Genomic DNA, 22122 nt, shown 5'->3' on the forward strand with positions numbered 1-22122 from the left:
AAAAATTACGGTAAGGCGTTGGCACCGTGTGGTCACAGTAACAGCACACAGCACAGTACCAAACTGACTGATGCGCTAACGGTCGCGGTTCGGTTCATGTGCGGGACATGACAAATTTCACATGGGCCATACAGGTGTTTGTGCTTTTCCGTTATGTGTATTTCTCCATCGGACACAGATTTAAATTCTAATATGTGGAGTTTATTGTTATTATTTTAAACAAATATGTTATGTATTAGGTTGGACCGGTTGTTCGTGTTGCTGGAGGCGGGCGCAGGGGCTGCCACCCGGCGAGCCGCGGCGCGGCAGCTGGGAGAAGTGCAGAAGGCCCGCCCAGAAGAGCTGCATCGGCTTCTCGCGCGCCTCATGAAGCACCTGCGTTCGCCCGCCTGGGAGACGAGGATAGCGGCCACACAGGTTTAGACTACCATCTAATTTTCATTTTGTTGTACTCTAGACCATCTGTTTAGTGTAGAAGCAAGTATTAAATAAAAGATTAGTAAGTAAATTAGTCAGGTTGATTCTTGCTGTTCTCTTTTTCCGTGCTAGCGGCGATATGTCTAAACATGTTGTTTTAGTCTGGCTCATTAGGTGCGTCAAAACATCATCTTTACGTAAAGAAAATACTATTAGCTATACTCGTATGAATTAGCTCAATTCAATTCTTATGGTCTTTTCATGCCTGTAGTATCCCACTGCTGGGCATAGGCCTTATGGTTTCACTAACAGTAAACTTTGTTAGATAACTATCGTTCATTACTTGCTTTTATGAGGCCTAGAAATATGTGTATACATGTTATGATTTTTATTTTTAATCGATGTTATAGATACTGACTGCGCTTGTTCCTTCCAAGGGACCAAACTCACCAGTATTATTGTATAAAGTCTGTCCAACCTGTGGAGAGAATATTTAATGAATGTTAATGATAAAATTAATTTGTAGGTATCACTTGAAAACGGTATCTAATCTAGTAACCCTTTATAATATATTTTTAATAGTTTTATTAAATTATTTTGAATAATGTCATGTGTATATTTTATGTTACAAACCTTTCGTCAACGTATCTTTGTAGAATGCGGATTTTATGCCAAGCAGAAAAGCCGACTACATTTGGTTGATAAGCTAATTTTATTGTGATATGAATTAATTACGTTCTCACTACACACTTCACTACGATTTATGTGTAAAACAGGATATTTATTATCTTTGTTGTGTGTCATTTTGAGTTCCGCCGTGGTTTTGTATATGCTACTCAAAATAATTAACAACAAATATTATAAATGTCGCTTTTAACTTGTATCATGAAGATATGTTCTTTCTTTGACAGGCTGTGGGAGCGATTTTGTCGAATGTTCCTGAGTGGCATCCTCATCTTGTATCCGTTGCCAAAGGTAAATATTACATAACAGGTCGAAGAAAAAGTCTTTTCCTACTTTCTAGTAAAAATTTGCAATAAAATATTTTTTGTTGTATCGTTTGTAACTGGCTGGTTTTGATACCATGAACAAGTGATATTTTAAAAATGAAATTAAAACATAAAAAAACAGAACCGCCACTTTTCATTTATTTTTCTGTCTACCAAAGTAGGTGAGGTGATTCCAACGAAGATATTCGGTATATTTTAGTTTTAGTTTGAAAAAATGCTGTATGGGCCTAAAATTAAAAGTAAAATGTTTATGGGCCTAATGCTGTGTCGGTAAGAGTAGCGCAAAATTGTTTAAGAAATTTCTGAATTTGGTCGCCCAGTTGCGGATAAACGTAACGACATTTTTGAAAAAGTGGTGCTAGATTGACATTTGAGTAGTTATGATATAGCTGAATATCTGAGGATTGACCATAAAACAGTTTCAATCCATTTGAAAAAGGGGGATTTAATTTTAAAGAATTTAAGTTCAGATTGAAAGGGCTTATTATAATTATGTTATTACTAATTTTGTACTAAAACACAGTTTATATATTATGTTCAAAAGAGTAACTGCGGAGTTTCTTGCCGCTTCTTCTCTGCAGAATATACTCCGAATCGACGGTAGCTTGGTAATAAATACTTTAAAAATTTAATTTGTAAAATGACAATTCGAAAGGGCTCTTGGGGCCTAATTTGAATAAATTTGTTTTTTTATTTTTATTTTGATGGCGCGGTGGCCGGTGCTGAAAATAAACAGTATCAGTGTCAGTCAGCTGTCAAAGCTGTGATTAAAAAAATGATTTGTTTTAAATCAATATAAAAATCGACAATCATTTTGGTTTATCAGATATTAATTGACATTTTCGCTATAAATGTAACTTTATTTAAATGCACTTTATTGTTTACAACTTTAGTTATGCATCTAAATATATACTTTGAGTTAATTAACTAGTGCAAACCTTTTCTTTTTAAATTCTGTAATCGATTATAGTTGAATCGATACCCAATTAATTTGACGACACTATCGTTCTCATTTTTCTTCGCATCCAGATTTAGAGTTGAACTGATTTTTTATATTTTAAAATAAAAAAAAATTAGACCAATTTTTAAACTATTTCTCTACTTATAAATATTCTGGCCCACTAGTTCCCATCTCCCCTTTCTGTGATTATTATTTTTGAAAGTGAAGCTACCACCGACTCGGATTGCAGATTCTGCTGAGGACAATCGGAAAAAAACTCCGCAGTTATTCTTTTGAAAATAATGTATAAACTGTGTTTCAGTACAAAATAAGTAATATCTTGCATGCAATACAGCGTCACTAAGTCCACACATCTTTATCTTCAATGTGATCCTGCACTATTGCATATATATTATCTAAATTATATAATGAACTAGCTGTGCCCGCGGCTTCGCCCGCGTTGAAATTAGTGTGTCACAAAATTTTCCCAGCAAACTTCCAGTGAAACTCTCATCAAAAATGGCTTAGCCGTTCCATAAACCTTCCTCTTGCCAATGGTGGAGCCCTCTCTCCAATGGTGAAACCGCATGAAAATCTGTTCAGTAAATTTTGAGCGAATCGATCACATACACTTTTGGGGACTTTATAATACACTTACTGTTGCCCGCGAGTACGTCCTCGTGGTTATGAAGATATGCATTACTATTAAGATATTTAACGCAAATTATTTTTTTATTTCAGTCACTTGAAATGCTTATCAAACTGAGTAACTTTTTAAAAGGCACAATTTAGTATTATTATTTACTTCAAAAACATAAGACTTTCATACAAACTTTCAACCCCCGTTTTATCCCTTTAAGGGTTGAGTTTCATAAAAGCTCTTAGCGGATGTTTACGCCCTATAAGGAGCCTACTTGCCAAATTTCAAGTTTGTAGCTGTTATAGTTTCGGAGATTTCGTGATGAGGGAGTCAACCTACCATCCCCCGTTTTAACCCCAAAAAGGAGTTGGTTTCTAAAGATACATTATTTGGACACCTTCTCATCATCTATAAGGAATACATTTTAAATTTCAAGTCTCTTACTTCAAAAACATGGGACTTTCATACAAACTTTCAACCCCCGTTTTACCCCCTTAGGGCTCAATTTTCGTAAAATTCATTCTTAGCGGATGTTGACGCCTTATAAGGAGCCTACCTGCCAAATTTCAAGCTTATAGATGTTACAGTTTCAGAAATTTCGTGATGAGTGAGTCAACTTACTATCCCCCGTTTTAATCCCAAAAGGGAGTTAATTTCTAAAGATACATTATTTGGACACCTTTTCACCATCTATAGAGCTTACATTTTAAATTTCAAGTCTCTTACTTCAAAAACATAGGACTTTCATACAAACTTCCAACCCCCATTTTACCCCCTTAGGGGTCGAATTTCGTAAAATCCGTTCTTAGCGGATGCCTACGTCTTATAAGGAGCCTACCTGCCAAATTTCAAGTTTGTAGGTGTTATAGTTTCGGAGATTTCGTGATGAGTGAGTGACCTTTCGCTTTTATATATATTATTATAGATTATAGATTATAGACTAGCTGTGCGCGTCACTTCGCGTGGACAATAACAAAATAGTTATTGTTCAGTTCCCAATTAAAAAAAAAACAAAAAAAAAAAAACTAAAATAAATGTAGCCTGAGTTACTCCTTATCACATCAGCTATCTGCCAGTGAAAGTCTCGTCAAAATCAGTCCAGCCGTTTCAGAGATTAGTCGGAACAAACAGACAGACAGACAAAAATTAAAATAAATGTTAGTTTGGTATATATTCCTTGTGTTTTACATTTGTATAGATAGAAGACAGTAACGACTAGTACGACAGTAAACGAATTCTAAGAATACGCTGTTTAAAATAACCATGAAAAAAAATATCTTGAAATGCTTACCATAATCACGCTATACATTTTTGCATCTTTCAATGTTTGAGCATCTATTAGGGAAAATGTTTTTTCCACGTCATTGAGTTTCGTTTAACTCGTTTAACCTAGTTTTAGAACGAAGTCTATTTCAGACTCGCCTCAATAGGTACAATAGCTTAATAGATGAAGCTTTATTTAGACTCCCTAGGGTTGTTGGGTTTATTAAATAAATGTCTATTGAGTTTGTCGGTACTCGGTCGAAGTCAGAGACGTATCTAGTGTCGCTAGCGCGATTTAATGTTCCTTTTTGCTTATTATTGTTATTATTTATATAATTATACATTTATAATTATGTGTAGTTGTCTCTCGTTAAAATATTTCACTTAGTGATATTAGTATTCTTCTAGGGAAATAAAAAAAAAATGAAAATAGGTGCAGTAGTTTTTGAGTTAATCCATTAAAAACAAATAGAAAATCAAATCGTTTCTCATTATATTATTAGTGTAGAAGTGTCCGCACAATCTTACAATATAATTAATATTTGTTTTCTATACTTAAACCAACTGTAGATCATAATATTATTGTAAATTAGTTTATTCTCTGGTTGAAACTCGAAATAAACCCTTGAAAAATAGGATTAATATGTAATTAGGTACCTACTATTAATTTTATCTATATTAAGTTAAATCTCTTATTTCACAGTGTCTGTGTCTTTTACGCTACTAAATTTGAGATTTTTTGCATATACACTCGCGTGCAACTGAATCGACTCAAGCCGTATATTGGTACAAAAGTTCGATTTTTAGGAAAATGGCTTTGCGAGTGTATATATATATATATGGTATCCCAGAGAAATCGAGAGAAACCGTCGAAAATCCGCATAACTTTTTACTGGTGGTACCGATTTTGATGATTTTTAATTTAATCGAAACCCGATGTTTATCATGTGGTCACATTTAAATGTCATCGAGATCTGATTACAACTTTTGGAGTAATCTTTGATAATGCATATTTACTTGACTATTTTTTGTCAACCTATGTTGTATTACTTGTCGATGTAATTGAAGTCGGTTTTTTTTCGTTTGCCAGCAAACACAATAATTATTTAGTATTTTTATATCGGTTCATATATACAAAAATAAAAAACATATTAGTCAATTTCAACTGTTTAATTTCAAACTTGACATGTTCGACAATCTATTTTTTTAGATTCCTAAAATTTCATCACAAATGAAAAAGAAAGAATATTGAATATTATATTTGAATTTACTACAAAATATTTTATATGACAAAAGCGTGTGTTTTTATTTCCATTAATATAGCTTTTTATTCAACTTAATCACTTCATGGAAAATAGACAGATAAAGTTTGTACGTTGTTTTATCTACGCGCAATTGTTTTTGGCATTTAAAGCAAATAATTGCGAAATTTACTATTATATTTTATATTAAATAATAACATTGATAACACTTTGATGCAAATTATATTATAATTTGGGATTTTTTACAATCGGTAATTACATAGTTCGTTCCTTCATTAAAAATACCTAGGTACTATACTTAATAAATAGTCAACATTTATTTTAACCTATCATATTAACGGTAGAAAGTCAGTGCATTTACCTCCTTATCAATATTTTTTATTTGTTATTGACTCAAAATCTTATAAAAACTTGTTTTAAGACTTGTTTAATGAGATTAACCAAGCCGGATTTAGTTAAAAAAGGTATTCCGTATTCTGTCACATAAAAAGTGATTATCAAAGGAATACCCTTGTTGCATATTTATTAACACCCATGTGTGTTGTAATTGCGAAGTGTGGAGCACAGAATTTAACAATTTGTTTTTATCTAACATACATAACTTTTATTTAACTGTAAACTATCCTTGATGGTTGTAATTTTTAAGACTTACAGACTTACTTTATTTCGGTATGTAACACTAGGAACAAAACTTCCAACAGTTGCATAATTTTTTATCGAACCTCATTATGCATATTTAATGAATCTTCCAAACTAAATGTTTAGCTATTACAATTTAATTACGTATTAATTATTTTGCCACGAGACCCTGTTATGTTAATTTTTCCCTGTGTCTTTCGAACTGTGACTATCGCTGTTTCTTACTTGATATATAAATATAAATTTATTTATTTATTATATTGTTAAATAATAATATACGGGAAGGATACAAGCGAGAGGCTTAAACATAACAAAACCACGTAATTAGTACATACCATTTCTAAGCCATATTCCAATTAACAGTCTCACCTTTATTTTGTAATACTACAGCTACTTGAAGCGATTGTGCCTGACCCCAGGCAAGCCAAGGGCGAGCCAATAGCAAGTTAGGGTTTGTTATCTAGTTTATTTTAGTTTTGACATATGCCAATAATATTCTTCACAGAAAATTAGACATGTTAAATTGTCAAGCTACTTTTAAATCACAATTTACTTATATTTTTATTAACTTAAATTAACAACATTATAGTTATGCTTCTGGAGTTATCACGAACTCAAATCTCGAAATCTCAATCGATTGTTAAATGTTGTAGGAATCATCTATATACATATAGACGAGAAAATATATGAATTTAAAGCTATTGGGTGCTATGAGTTCAACAGTTGTGATATCCTATCTTATTTCCTTTAGTCTTGTCAATGTAATAATAATAACTGTAAATCGTTTTTTTTTGTTTGTGAGCAAACACAATTTAAAGAAATCAATTTTGTAATTCAGTTAGACAGTGTTGTAAATTTATTGTTATTATTAATCTATTACAAGGAATGAATCTTCAGAGGCTAAAACGAGAGAGAGGGAGAATTTTAAACAGTCACTAATAGAATGTATTAATGTAACCTTCCGTGCAATGAAAATGAACAACTGGGTCACCCAATAAGGACGTATTATATTTTAGGTTCGTTAGTACGTACCTATTATCTTTTGCCACTCGATAGTAAAACCCAGCCCATGATATAAAATTCCAAGATTATTAGCTGTATTACTGTTTCAACTTATTCAAGGTTTTATGACTGATTAATAGATGAAAAGTCGAACCGGCACAGGCCTTTAGTCTAAAAATAATTGCAATATAAGCTTATAAATTAATCTAAAATGATTGTTAGGACCAAATGAATTGACATTTAGAATAATTTGTGTTAAGTTATTCAAAATATCTATCTACTTAATCATAATATATATATTTCGAATATTCGACCGCTCTGGTGTAATGGTGCGTGTGCCGTGTCAGCGGCGCCTAAACACCGACGGTCGTGGGTTCGATTCCCGCTCGGAGTGGATATTTGTGTTAACACAAATATTGTGAGTCTCCCCACCGTGCCTTAGAGAGCACGGTAAGCCTTCGGTCCCGGTTATTATTATGTACACCTGAAAGCGATCGTTACTCATAGTAGGAAATATATCCGCCAATCCGTATCGGAGCAGCCTGGTGCATTAGGTTCTGATCCATGGCGGGAAAAGGCCTATGCTCAGCAGTTGGATAGTACAGGCTGATGCGCATCGATGTAAATTTTAAATTATTGAAGAATTTAATAATAGAATAATCTGAATTGTTTAATATTGAACTGCAATATAAGCAGCAGGTTTTAGTTAGAAATACGACGGGTCCTAGGAATTAAATCGCATTTGAAAATTGAAAAACGTAACGGACAAGTTCAGTGAAAATACCATCATTATCATCGACTATTTATTTACTCAAATAATGCTTAACTGTTGGACTCAAGTTATGCTAAACTGTTGGGGCCGTAATAAGGCATTTAGTAGTCTACCTAATTTATAGTATACACACATACTTAGTGCCTTAACCATAGCTTCTATTTTACTGATTTTTCGTATATAGCTTAGAAATTGTATGTGTACTTATACGTGGTATAACTTAATGCATTTCATTCGTATCTACATTCATATACCTATGAATAAATATTTAATAAAAAAAAAATCGTCTAATTTATCCATAAGACTTTCTTCTTCGAATTATTAGTTTAATTATATTTAATATGCCGTTGGGTATATTTTTATTTCGAATTATTTGTAGAAGAGGAAGCAGAACAAGAAGACAACGCACGGTTGCGATGTGAAACGTTTGACATCGAGCGCGTCCTGGAACACGGCGCCCATCTCATGGGCTCCGAGGGGCACGAGTACGACATGGATGAAGAGGCGCTATCGGCTGCAGGTGACAAGTTATACCAAAAAATATCACTTCTAGATTTTCGAATAAAATATGTCACCATAAGACAACCAAAACAGACAATTTAATCTTTTAAGAAGGTGGCAAAATAGGTATGTAGGTACTAAGAGTACGTCGTCATTCTAGAATTTTTAATTATTGAATCCTAGTTAATTTGAAGCTAACATCTATTTCGAAAGTGGATCTTTACTTGCCGAGAAAAATCGAAAGAAACACAATTAGAAAATTATTTAAAAACCTAAGATTTAAAAAAATATCTTTGATTTCTATTGTATTTTCTTGCACATTTTTGTGAAACAATACTCTTTTTTATGCATAATTAGATATGAAGGAGTGTTTGGCGAAGCAAAGGCAGCAACTAAACTCACAGTTAGGTTTGGATGTGGCGAATTCGCTGGGTATGGATTTAAGCGGAATGTACACAAATGAAGACTTGTGTCCTGTGAAGCCGACGAAACCTGAAGCTACCGTGAGGGTATGTTTAAATTAAAAAAAAATAACTGAACTGAAATAGTCCCCGTACCGGATAATGCTTGGAATCAACCAGACTGCCACACTGAGTGTGAGAAAATTAATCAGTCAACATTAAAACTTTTTATCAGAAATAGTAAATCGACTCTGTCTTAATTTTCTTAGCGATTGTTTCTAGTCGACATTAAATTTGCATATCTTACAAGTCAAATTATTAAAGTTTATTTTAGATGAGCATGTTTACAAACTCCCTTGTATTGTTACAGCGTCCAGTACAAGAGCTAGTCGCTTGTAAAGGACTGAGCTCGCGAGAAATGAACTTAGCGAAGCGTCGCGCACGCGCAGCGTTTAGTAAACAAAAATCGCGCGATTGTGACGACAGCTCGTCTGCCTCGCCACTGACGCCGCTTACCCCCACCGGGCCCCCTCCCTCGCCCCTCGAACCGGAGAGGAAGAAAATGAAGATAGAGCCTGTCGATGAAGTCCTTTGTGAGCTACTATTCAATATTTTATTAATAAAAGTGCCCCAAAAGTAATTTTTTTATATTTTTTCTGATTATATAAAAAAAACTAGATTAATTATAATAAGTTTAAAAAAAATAATGTGTTAGTGGGTTTAAAAAATATATTGTATAGGAATACGAGTAATATTCATTCTCTCTACAAATTTATCTCGTATCTAAACTAATATTACATACGTATTATTATTTATTATATTTCGAATATTATTATTTATATCGAAAAAAATTGAAAAAATATTATAGTCAAATTATGATCCTTCAGTAGTCATTATAAATGTCTACTGTAGGATCGTGGACTAAACTGCTAGAAATTTATATACCTAGTTGTAATAAATTATCTCCTCGGTTACCATTTACTATTTCCATTAGTCGCATTAATAACGATAACAAATCAACCCATTTATACTAAATATTTGAAAAACAAAACAATAATAATTGCGTATCGTGCGATTTACTCCAAACAGTACACTGTTTCCAAACGTTAGTTATTAAAGTTGTTGCCTATTTGTGTGAATGCATAAGTTTTGGAAAATACTAAACCGATTTTGATGAACTTTGTATAATAATAAACGACAGATGTCACACTCCCAACAGCACGCTGTTTCCAAACGTGAACTTTGTGTAATAATATACACATTGGTTAACTATTGTGTGTTTTGTTCGGTTGATGTTTATATAAGCGGGGTAAATCGTGTTTAAATGCTGCTATCTGATGTTGCTTTATTTACAACTTAATTTTTTTTTGCATACTTTGTTTCTGTCATTTATTTCGTTTTGTAAACAACATAAAAACTAACAAAAAAAATTGTAGATTGGATTTAGCCGATTTGAATTTTTGTTAATTTGTAGTTTGTACTTCCATATTGTTATGCATACTGTATTCACCTTAAAAGGCAGCACATTTAGTTTTAAGTTTATTTTTGGATTTACATCCATTGCTTCGTATGAGGTAGTTGTAAACAAATAAAATAAAATAAACAAAAGTGCCGGTGTCACAGCTTTAATCAATAAAACATCCCGCGCGGTGCGGTGACCGCCGACGATCGGTCGGTGCGGTCGTTTGTCATGTGACGTGTGACGTGTGTGCGCAGGCGAGGGCGGGAGCGCGGCGCCGCGGCGCGACGGGTCGTGGGGCGAGGGCGCGCGCTGGCCGCTGGAGGCGTGGTGCGGCGCGCTGCAGGCGCAGCTGTTCGGCGCCGCGTGGGAGGCGCGCCACGGGGCCGCCGGCGCGCTGCGGGAGCTGCTGCGCTCGCGCCTCGCCGCCTCCGCGGGCACGCGCGCCGGCATGACCGCGCGCCAGGTAACCACCACCACTCAAAATACCATACTTTGCTCAACCTCGCGTAGCAAGTGTAAAAACATTATAGGAAATTTAGTGCGAGGTTAAATTGAATTATTTATTATTATTGACTTTGTAACTTTTACGATCGTTTTTTCTCTTGTATGGGAATGGCGTAAGGCGGGAAACAGACTTTGACTGAAAGGATAAAGACATTAAAAGAGTACGACGTGTACATAAAGTCTCATCTCAAAGTCCGTGTTCCGACTCGTGCTCTCTCCTCATTAAATATACTTTTCTAACCTTCTTTGGTAGAGTAAAAAACAAAAGTTTTATTATTGAACCGCCATACATTAAAATATGAGCTAGTATGAACTCTTTTAGTATTATTTTATGTCTATTATATTATTATTATTTTTATAAGACAACGAAAAAAAATGTAAAAATGTATGTTAATAATGTCTTCCAGATGGACGACGCCCACCAAGAGTGGTTGGAGGACATGGCTCTGCGGCTACTCTGTGTGCTCGCGTTGGACAGGTTCGGGGATTTCGTGTCGGACCAGGTACGTTTTTATTTTATGTATTAGCTCCCAGATTAGTATTAGATCCCCAGAGAGACTAAATATAATGTAGTGTGAAAAATATTTGAACATTTTTCGTTTTTAATTATGATTATGTCCATTTCGGACCATTTAGTGAAATCATATAATACTTATAGTACTATTTTAATCCTGCTACGACATTTATGTAACGAAGGCTTGACAGCTTGTTCTTATAATTTTTTAATATTAAGCGCTATCGCTGCGATGCGCAGGTGGTGGCGCCGGTGCGCGAGACGTGCGCGCAGACGTTGGGCGTGGCGCTGGCGCAGCTGCGCGCCGAGCGCGTGCGCCTCGTGGCGGCGCGCGTGGCCACGCTGGCGCGCCAGCCGCAGTGGGAGGCGCGGCACGGCGCGCTGCTCGCCTTCAAGTACCTGCTGGCCGCGCGCCAGGTGAGGACTGCAACGTTTATCGTGAACAACGTTAAATTGACGTTTAACAATTTGTGACTATTTGAACCGCGTCACACTCAGCGGCTCCGATACCATTTACTCCCGTATCGGGGAACTGGAAACACACATTACTATACTACTCGAGTACAATCGCCCAGACCACGACAAACATCTATATGGTTAATACAAATCTTTGTCATGTGTGGAAATCGAACCCTTCAACCGCAAACCCAAAATTCAGTGCTATAACCGCTGCGTCGACGCCTCGTTAAAATATAGGTGATATCCTATCTGTAGTACCTACACGTGCGGTCTCGCAGGAGCTGGCCGTGGAGTGCGGCGCGCTGGAGCACCTGACGGCGGGGCTGGAGGACGGCGCGGAGGACGTATCGGGCGCGGCGGCGGGCGCGCTGGCGCCGGCGGCGAGCGCGCTGGCGGCGGCGCGGCCGGAGCGCCTGGCGCGCCTGGCCGCGCGTCTGTGGCGCCTGCTGCGCGAGCAGGACGACCTGGCGGCGCCCGCGAACGCCTACATGGCGCTGCTGGCCGAGCTGCTGGCGCTGCCCGTTGCCGCCAAGCTGCTGCAGTGAGTGAAGCTCTAGTGCATGACATTTTCTTATCAGATACACAGAAACTTGTTGATCAATTTTTTTTCTCGTTAAGACCAATGTCGTAGTTTCAGGTCCAGTCGTTTCCCCTTGTATAATATATAGACGGTCTACAGACACTTTGTTTTCTCACTCTTTTATATATGTGTGTAATTTCTTCCAAAATCTATAAAATAATTTCTTTTCTAGCCCAATAGATCTAAGCGATGTCCTCCCGAGATTATGGCCGTATCTCGATCACTCTACTAGTTCCGTGCGGAAGGCGACGCTGCAGACACTGCGCACCCTCACACGCCCCCTCGTCGCCACCGGTACCAACGGACAGACCAACGGCAGTGGGGAGGGCCAGAAAACTAACTGTGATAACACAAGTGAGACTACGAGTGATAAGAGTGATTCAAAAACTATTGAAGTGAAGTGTGAGAATGGTGAAGACAGTCAGTACTTAAGTTGGACGCCGGAGCTGTTGCAAGAGGCTATGAGACATATATATCAAAGAGTACTCTTTGAGTATGTACATGAAATACAAGAAATTGCAGTACAGGTTAGACTAGCATTTTAACAATATGTATTTATAATAAATAGTCTCACATGTTTAGACTTTAATATAGCTCGTCGTAATGGTTGATGTTATGAATTAAAATGAGCATTATGTAAATATTTATATAAGATTATTTATTCATTACTGTGAGAGTACAAATGAATAAACTTGCATTATATCGTCGCATTCGTAGAACAAGACGGATTTGCAAATCTGTCAAAAACTATACCAGAGCACTGAAGTTTTCAATCGAGATTCTGAATATTTTTAAAATACTTAATTCAATCTCCTTTAAATGTCCTGATGCTGTGTATGAATGCTTGCGTTTGTAAAAATGTCAAATCCGACTTTGTTCTACGACTACGACAATATACAATAAAAATTACAATACACTATTACTGTTAATAATACACTTATCTGAAATAAAAGAAACGATATTAAGTTTATTATATCTTTATGTATATAACGACCCCGCCCTCGTCTAGAGACGGTTATTCGTGTTGCCCTCGTTACGTGTGCGTGTAAGTGCCGTGTCGCGCCAGGTGTGGGAGAACCTGCTGCGGCACGCGGAGCTGGGCGCCGTGCTGCTGGCGGCGTGCCCGCTGCTGGCGCTGTGGCTGTGCCTGGCCATGCAGCCCGCGCGCCTGCCCGTCGACCCCGCGCTGCTGCTGCACCCGCCGCCCAAGGTGATTCTACTCGAGGTGCTTTTGGAACGTTACAGTCGACTTCATTCGACGTATGTTTTGTGATACTTAATAATGACATGCTTATGTCGAGATGTGATCACTTAAACTTTCGAAAAAACTCCTATGCGTCTGGCTATTTCTTATGTAGCACAAGGGTCGGAGCTTAATGCACACCGCTGCTCCACTGTGAATTGGTGGATATATTTCCTACTATGAGTAACGATCGCTATTTATGTATCTTCTATAACAACCTGAACCGACTTAACGTGCTCTCCAAAGTACAGTGGGGTCCCCCAGAAGAACGAAAAGCATGACTTGAAACGAATATTTGTACAAATACAAATATCCCTCCTTTCCGTCAACCTGCAGTGGAGCAGCTTGGTGGATTAAGCTCCAATCCTTATTATTATTATTATCCTTCTACGTGAAGAAAGAGGCCTATGTTCAGCAGTGTGATGATACAGGTTGAATGCAAATATCCATCCTTCGTGGAAATCAATATCGCGACAACCGGTGTTTTAGTACGCACCAAAACACCATAGCATACCTAGTTCCTAAAAAATATATGTATGTATGAAACATTGTATGACTATGTAAATTAAAAGTTGTACTTTATCGATACCCGTAGGAGCGGCGCGCGCGCGCCCTCAGCGGCAGCGGCAGCGGCGGCGGCGGCGGGGGCGGGGGCGGCGAGGCGCCGAGCGAGGTGGAGGGCGAGCTGCGCGCCGCACACAAGTGGTACCTCGGCGGCGGGGACAACCAGCCCGCCGCGCTGCGGGACGCCAACGTCACGCGCGCGCGCGTGCTGGCCGCTGACATGCTCGGTGAGTGCGCTGCGGACTTCTGTAGATATACTTTAACCGCTCCTTTAACTCTACCTTATATAAAAACTGATAAAAAATAATAAATAAAAATCATTTATTTCTATAATCTCTGTCATAATTTATCACCAAGACTTCCCGGTAAGTTGTCATAGACACTTGTATCGGGAATTACTGCCCTTACGGATGACTAAGACTCGTTACGTTTGTTTGTGTTTGTGTGTGCGTGTGCGTGCGTTTAAGTAGGGTTAAGTTTAACATGTCAAACTTAAGTAGGAAATCTTGAAGGTTTAGAGTACATTGATTCAAATCCATATATTCAAAATTTAAAATAGCTTTGAGAGATAATCTTTCGATCTAACAGTTTTATATCGTTCGCTTCCAGGTTACTTGTCGTGTTATCTAGTCCAGCCGGCACCGGGCATCGAGTACAAAGCGGAAGACGAAAGTCCAATTGATTGTTATGTTAAGGTAAGTTTATTTATTTACACTTTCGCACACCAATACAAGGTCTAAACAGTATTACAAATGCCTGCGGCCTTATCGCTAATATAGCGATCTCTTCCAGGCATCCTTTGGGCAGAGGACTAAATAAGGAGTGTGGAATCGGGCGCAAAATGTTATGTAACATACACATGAACTTATCATACTAAAATACGTACATATACACCACATACATATAGATATACACATATACATACACAAATACTCACACACACACATATATATATATATATATATATATATACATATATATAAAAAACTTATTAATTTTTGTTATAATTAAGATTATTTTTAAAAAAAATCAAAACCATTTATAATAATATTTTATATCTTGTGAAATCGTTGAACAACCATAAAAAATATTGTGTAGCATAAACTAAAACAGAGTATCGCCAGTTTGTTTATTTAATATACAATCCTGTTATTATTTGGACAAGTGAACGAACCCTTCCACTCTGTGACATAAGCGTCGTCCGTAAACCGCCAGGTGATGGTGGCGTACCTGCGGTCGGGCAGCGCGCTGCAGCGCCTCGTGGCCGGGCTCGTGCTGTCGGCCTGGGCGCGCCGCACGCCCCACCACGACCGCTACCCGGCCGCCGTCATAGCGCAGGTATTTGTGCTCATTTATATTCTGCTCGACAATGAAATTAAAGACATGTCTTCTTAAATTTAACATTGTTTTCGATACAGGACGACAATACGGATGAACAACAAAATGTCATATCGAACCTAGCTCCCCCCCTTCTGGTCACATCTCTGCACACCGCTCTGAACCAAACGCTGTATTACGACGAAGTCGCCTTGAACTGTAATCGGTAAGACTACATTTATAGAATACAATTTATTGTATTTCATTCCCTCGAAAAATATAATATTTTAGTCGATACTTATTACAGCATACTACAGGAGGCGCGCGATTTATTAGCTATGATGAAGCATTATAAACTTCCCGTGGATAGCGAAGAATTTAACAATATAATTAGACTTGAACAGGTACGTAAAGCCGACGCCGAACTAGTCCTCGATGAGCTTTTAAAATGTCGATTTTGGTGAGAGGTGTCATTAATAGTTTACCACTCGAAACGTGCAGGTGTCGGCGATGACGGCTGCGACGCAGCCGCTGGTGGCGGCGCTGAAGACGAAGCGCGTGGCCGCGTCGCTGGAGGAGCGCCGCGCCGCGCTGCATAGCGCCGTGGCCGCGTGCGCGCGCGAGCAGGCCGCGCTCAACGTCGCGTGAGTCGCCTTCTCCTGGACGTGCAGACGAGCGGGGACTCTCTCACGAGACGGTGTTTACAAAGCGAGGTGACGTTGCAGGGTGCAGGCGGCATTGAGCGGTGCCGTGGCGCACCTGGGCGCGCTGCCGGCGCGGCTGAATCCCGTGGTGCGGCCGCTGATGGACAGCGTGAAGCGCGAGTGCTCGGAGGAGCTGCAACGCGGCGCGGCGCGCACGCTGGCGGCGCTGCTGGCGCGCCTCGTGAGCCGCGAGCCCTGCCCCAACAACAAGGTGCTCGTCAACCTGAAGGCCTTCCTCAGGTACGCGCTGCCGTCCGCCTTCTGGCTTCTTTTTTATAACGAATCAATTTCGATATTACGATATAATCTTATTCGGGTCAAATTTTATCTTTTATATATTTATTTTATTTTATACACAGGTACTTGTTGGTAATTCATGAAAATTGTGCAGCTCTTGTAGATGTTCGTATTATATGTATACGTCCATACAGATAAAATTTTGTGTTGTATACTTATAGAGACATTTAAGCAGAAACTAACTATACGTGCATTTGTACAGTCCACTATGATCTAATCAGTTGCAAATAAACTAGCATTCAAACTACACCTCGTTTACTTATAACAAATCGTCGCAAACAAATATCGGCCTTATTCAAATGTATATAAATAAAATCCAAATATAAATTATCAAATGTATCTATACATTTTTTAAATATTACAGATGTGATCCAGAGTTTACGCCGCGCATTTCTCTCGAGAACTCCGAAGACGCTAACGGTGACTCGGGCAGCGGCGACAGCGGTACCGAGAGCAAGACCGATACGCTCTCTAGTCATGAACCCACGTGTTAGTAAAAAAATAAGTTATTATAAAATTAAATCATCTGAATTCATAACATTTCTTTTTTATCAAATGTTTTAAATACTCAGAAAAAGTAATCTTTAACTTATATAAGGTTACGTTAGAACTACACTCGCAAATGTCATATATGGGAAGGTAATGAATAAATGGTTCACAGTGGATAAATACAACGGCATCCTCACTCTGCTCGAGCAGCACCGCAGCGCGGAGCGCGTGGTGCCGAGGCGCGGCCGCCCGCCCGCCGCGCACCACGCGCACCACGGACCCAACGCGCAGAGTGACCTGCTCGAACAACTGCTGCCGCAGGAGGACGAGGTAAACCCATACGAGTATTTTTCATTTTTTTTTTTTTTTTGTTTCAAATGATTGATTATTTGATTAATTCTATTGTAATACTGTAATCTATACATCTATACAAATAATTAAAATTGGAGTGTCCATTTGTAATATTAAAATGCTAAATGCATATGGATGAATACACGTTACATATATCAAAATAACATTTTTTAAAATTTTTGTCTGTCTATCTGTTTGTCCCGGCTATTCTCTGGAACGGCTGGACCGATTTTGACGAGACTTTCAATCGCGGATAGCTGATGTAGTAAGGAGTAACTTAGGCTACTTTTATTTTAAAATTTATTTATTTGATATCTCTGAGAACCGAACAAATACTTTTTTGTTAAATTCCACGCGGATAAAGTCGTGGGCACAGTACTATAAATAAATAGTCTTATAGTGTTTCACTTTGTTACTTTTCCCTGTATTTCTATAGAACAGTCTCTTTCAAAGTTGGTGATAACGCCCCCTCGTGGGCGCTGCAGTACTAGTGCAGTGGGGCAGTGCAGTGGGGGGTAAGAGACCTAGCAAAAAAATGGTGCCATTGTGTAGAGGCTTTGGGGGCGATTTGTCATTTAATCTATAAGGACTCTCGACTGCAACTTGTGAACATCGACTAATATTAATTGAAAGATTGCTCGAAAAAAAAACTATAAAATAATTTATTCTAGATAGTAGGTAAAATAAGTTTGGGAACCCCTGCTATAGAATATTCGATGCACTTAATTCTTGAGTATGGCGCAACATGTTTTAATAATGTTAAAATATAATGTTGTTTTGTAATACTAATGTCTTTTTTTCAAAAGGCGAGAAAATTACTAAGAATCCAACGGCGCGGTGCGACCATGGCTCTAACTAGTCTAACTGAATACTTCGGCGAGGAATTGCCAGAGAAATTACCAAAGCTATGGGAATTCATAACACAGCCCTTTGAAAAAGTGATGACTGATAGTGGTGAGTGTCTGACATGTATGTCTTTTTGAAATTCGGGATGTACGTCTTGTTACGTCAGGTACGAATGAAATGGTGAAAATTAGAGATTTATTTTTTATGTGCATACAATATATCGTATTAAGAAAATTATAAAAAAGGAAACTTAGCTACTACACAAATTAGTAATAAAAACATAAATATGGACGCAGAGCTGGAGCAGCTGGAGGAGGAGGCGGGCGAGGAGTTGATCTCGCGGCTGCAGGTGGTGGAAGCGGTGTGCGCGTACGTGTGCGACGCGCTGTGGCCTCGGGTCGTGGGCGGGGCGCGCGCGTGCGTGGCGCTGGCGCGGGCCCGGCACACGGCGCTGCGGCACATGGCGGCGCGCGCGCTGGCGGCGCTGGCGGCGCGCGACCCGCACGCCGTCATGCGGACCGTCGTGCGCGAGGTGCGCCGCCACACTAGCGTAGGGGCTCGAGTGGGGGCCGTGTGGCTCGGTGCATGTACTATATGATCTTAAAGCGGAGCCAAAAAATGTCCCCAACGTCCGTCAATTACTACTCTAGGACGTCTATTTTACAGTACTACTGCAAATCTTTTAGATTTACCGATTCGGTGACACACAAATTAAGTCATTGATATAATTCACAGTTCGCTTCGGACCATCATAAATATCACACTTTCTCACTAAATAATGAAATAATGAATCATCACATCATAATGTAAGTCTTAATTATAAGTTAATTTCACATTCATTTTATAATTAAATTATTTGTTTTTAATTAAACGTTTCACACTCAACGGCCCCCAGTAGGATTTTCTGCTTTGTCGGAAATTTAAAAATGCACACAATACTCAAACACCCAGACCATGACAAACATACATACATACATATAATCACGCCTCTTTCCCGTAGAGATAGGCAGAAACCACTTCTTTCTACTTGCTACGATCCTTATTACATACTTGTTTCGCTTCGTCCGCTTTCATTATTTCCTTCATACATGCTCTTCGGTTTAGGGTACTCTTGACCTGGCCTTTTTTCAAGACGTTCCTTATTTGGTCTCGAAACGAAATAACCAGATTCCGTTCTCGGGCAGGTGGTCGAGGCGCTGGAGGACGTGCGCAGCGAGCGCGTGCGCTGCGGCGCGGCGGAGGCGCTGGCGCGCGCCGTGGACGCGCTGCAGCTGCAGCTCGTGCCCTACATCGCGCTGCTGGTCGTGCCGCTGCTTGGTAATGCTGCTCGTAGGAGGCCGTCTCTGAACCCTGTGCCAAATATGTTTGACATAAGAGGTCGGACATTAATCAGGAGCGAGAAAGGGAAAGGGCTTCGGAAAAACGTCACGAAATAGCACAAGGATTTTTCGATTTCTGATCTCTTGATGCCTGCCAAGAAATTTGTATCATGATGCTTAATTTTCCAAAATTTAATGAAATCGTACCTGTATTTAAATTCAATACCAAAAAAATAATTCAATTTAACTTTGCGGACGACCCCTATAATAAAGGTACTGTTGCAGGACGCATGAGCGACCACAACGAGTCCGTCCGAATGATGTCAACTCGTTGTTTCGCCACGCTCATTCAACTCATGCCGCTCGAAGGCGCCGTGCCGGAACCCGCGGGGCTCTCGCAGGAGTTGCGTGAGAGGCGGGAACGGGATAAACATTTCTTGGAAAAGCTCTTCAACCCTAAATCGATCAAAGATTACAAGATACCCGTACCCGTAACCGCCGAGTTGAGAAGCTATCAACAGGTGAGAGTTGATCGTTACATTAGGTAATTAAATATAATTACGAAATTTACTGTAAGAGTCTGTTTTACTGGTTGCCGTTAACGCTATTTGACAGATGAAGGTATCCAATTGACAAAAGTTTTTAATATATTATTCTTTTTTGAATTTTATTTTATATTTGTAAGATATTTCCATCCGCAAATAGAAATCTTACTAAACTTATGTTCAGTGCACAACCGGTGAAACAGGCCCTAAGTGTGTTAATGTCAAAAAAATGTAATTTGTCTAATCGGCAGGCGGGCGTGAACTGGCTGCGGTTCCTTAACGAGTACAAGCTGCACGGCGTGCTGTGCGACGACATGGGGTTGGGCAAGACGCTGCAGTCCATCGCGGTGGTGGCGGGCTCGCACCACGAGCGCGCCGCCGCCGCGCTGCCCGCGCTGCCCTCGCTCGTCGTGTGCCCGCCCACGCTCACCGGTATGACGCATGAGCGCCTAACATAAACGAAAAGTTTATTTATTTCATTTAAAATTCCCTCGCTTTCGCCTTTCTTCGTAAAGCGCTGATATACAAAAACACCATTTCACAGAAAGCTTTACCACTAAAAACTGTAATGTACACGCATATAAAATTTCCTCAATTACAGGTCACTGGGTCTTCGAAGTGAACAAGTTTATACCGTCCAAATACCTGAAACCTCTCCAGTATGTGGGACCTCCCATAGAACGCGAAAAGTTGCGAGCTCACGTGCGATTCTACAATCTCATTGTAGCCTCGTATGATATTGTGAGGAAGGATATAGACTTCTTTAGTAGTATTAAGTGGAATTACTGTATTTTGGACGAAGGACACGTAATCAAAAACGGGAAGACTAAAGCGTTCAAAGCTATCAAGCAACTAGTTGCAAATCATCGGTTGATTTTATCAGGAACTCCGATTCAGGTAACACTTTGGTTATTTTGTGTTAGAAAATGTAATGAAGCTCGAATAAATACTAGCAATGGCGATACAAGTATATCAAATATATTCGATACGTACATCGAACGCAGAACAACGTGCTGGAGCTGTGGTCGCTGTTCGACTTCCTGATGCCGGGGCTGCTGGGCACGGAGCGGCAGTTCACGGCGCGCTACTCGCGGCCCATCCTGGCGGCGCGCGACCCGCGCGCCTCGCCGCACCACCTGCAGGCGGGCGCGCTGGCCTGCGAGGCGCTGCACAGACAGGTACCGCTCTGTTCACCTCCTTCCCTTACGTCGGTAACTATATGTAACACACGAGAAGAGCGGTGTTTTATTAACAGATTTCCAAAAAATGGGGAGGTTGTCAATTCAACTGTATTTTTTTTTTAATGTATGTTACTTCAGAACTTGACTGGGTGGATCGATTTCGATAAAAAAACATTTAATAGTGCGCCTCATTTCAAATTCAAACAACAACTACTTTTCGAGTTATATCTAATAATGCGTTTTTATTTGAATACTTTTTCGTCGACTTACGTTGTATTATACCGCATAACTTTTGACTGGGTGTACCGATTATGAGGATTTTTAATTTAATCGAAAGCTGGTGTTTATCATGTAATCACATTTAATATTTCATCGAGATCTGATTAAAATTTTTTCAATCAACTTTGATAACGCCTATTTACTTGACAAATTTTTTCGTCTCACTCATACACTTCAGCCTATTACAGTCCACTGCTGGACATAGACCTCCACAAGTTCGCGCCACAAATGGCGTGAACTTATGTGTGTTGCCCATAGTCACCACGCTGCACTATTGGAAAATCGCGTATGTTTCGTCTCAAAACTCCGTATCTCAGTTGTTTCAAAACTAAATGAGCTGTAATTTTGCACACATATACTTGTATGTACAAAGTTTAATGGAAATAATTTTGATTTTGAAAATTCTGTTTATTAATTAATTTAAGAAATAAAACTTAAAAAAATACATGCATTCATATCATATTCATTCCTTCATATTGAAAAATAAACAAAATTTGTCTTTTTTTGTAATTTACATAAAATGGAATAATAGTAACAAACGAGAAAAAAAATATGTACAAAATTCAGGAAGCTCCTATAGATTTTCGTTGATAGCAAGAAGGGCCTTGGCTTCATCTAAAA

The 22122-nt window shown here is 39.1% G+C and overlaps 1 protein-coding gene across 1 annotated transcript in view; it reads left to right on the forward strand.

Annotated features, from left to right (window-relative positions):
• The first annotated feature begins 225 nt into the window (after positions 1–225).
• Positions 226–22122, forward strand: part of LOC123657195 (TATA-binding protein-associated factor 172) — a 32939-nt gene continuing 11042 nt past the window's right edge. Inside the window, exons 1-28 of the mRNA XM_045592774.1 lie at positions 226–417; positions 1329–1392; positions 8325–8465; positions 8804–8955; positions 9218–9440; positions 10564–10772; positions 11221–11316; positions 11568–11744; positions 12065–12327; positions 12539–12653; positions 12726–12893; positions 13433–13576; positions 14205–14400; positions 14783–14868; positions 15389–15511; positions 15592–15716; positions 15798–15894; positions 15992–16134; positions 16216–16434; positions 16856–16980; positions 17153–17310; positions 18138–18285; positions 18474–18709; positions 19362–19494; positions 19782–20017; positions 20293–20473; positions 20643–20938; positions 21046–21219. Coding sequence (XP_045448730.1) covers positions 226–417; positions 1329–1392; positions 8325–8465; positions 8804–8955; positions 9218–9440; positions 10564–10772; positions 11221–11316; positions 11568–11744; positions 12065–12327; positions 12539–12653; positions 12726–12893; positions 13433–13576; positions 14205–14400; positions 14783–14868; positions 15389–15511; positions 15592–15716; positions 15798–15894; positions 15992–16134; positions 16216–16434; positions 16856–16980; positions 17153–17310; positions 18138–18285; positions 18474–18709; positions 19362–19494; positions 19782–20017; positions 20293–20473; positions 20643–20938; positions 21046–21219 — 4620 coding nt within the window. The remainder of the gene's footprint in view (positions 418–1328; positions 1393–8324; positions 8466–8803; positions 8956–9217; positions 9441–10563; positions 10773–11220; positions 11317–11567; positions 11745–12064; positions 12328–12538; positions 12654–12725; positions 12894–13432; positions 13577–14204; positions 14401–14782; positions 14869–15388; positions 15512–15591; positions 15717–15797; positions 15895–15991; positions 16135–16215; positions 16435–16855; positions 16981–17152; positions 17311–18137; positions 18286–18473; positions 18710–19361; positions 19495–19781; positions 20018–20292; positions 20474–20642; positions 20939–21045; positions 21220–22122) is intronic.

The sequence above is a fragment of the Melitaea cinxia genome, chromosome 10, assembly GCF_905220565.1.
Source record: "Melitaea cinxia chromosome 10, ilMelCinx1.1, whole genome shotgun sequence".
NCBI classification, from domain to species: domain Eukaryota; kingdom Metazoa; phylum Arthropoda; class Insecta; order Lepidoptera; family Nymphalidae; genus Melitaea; species Melitaea cinxia.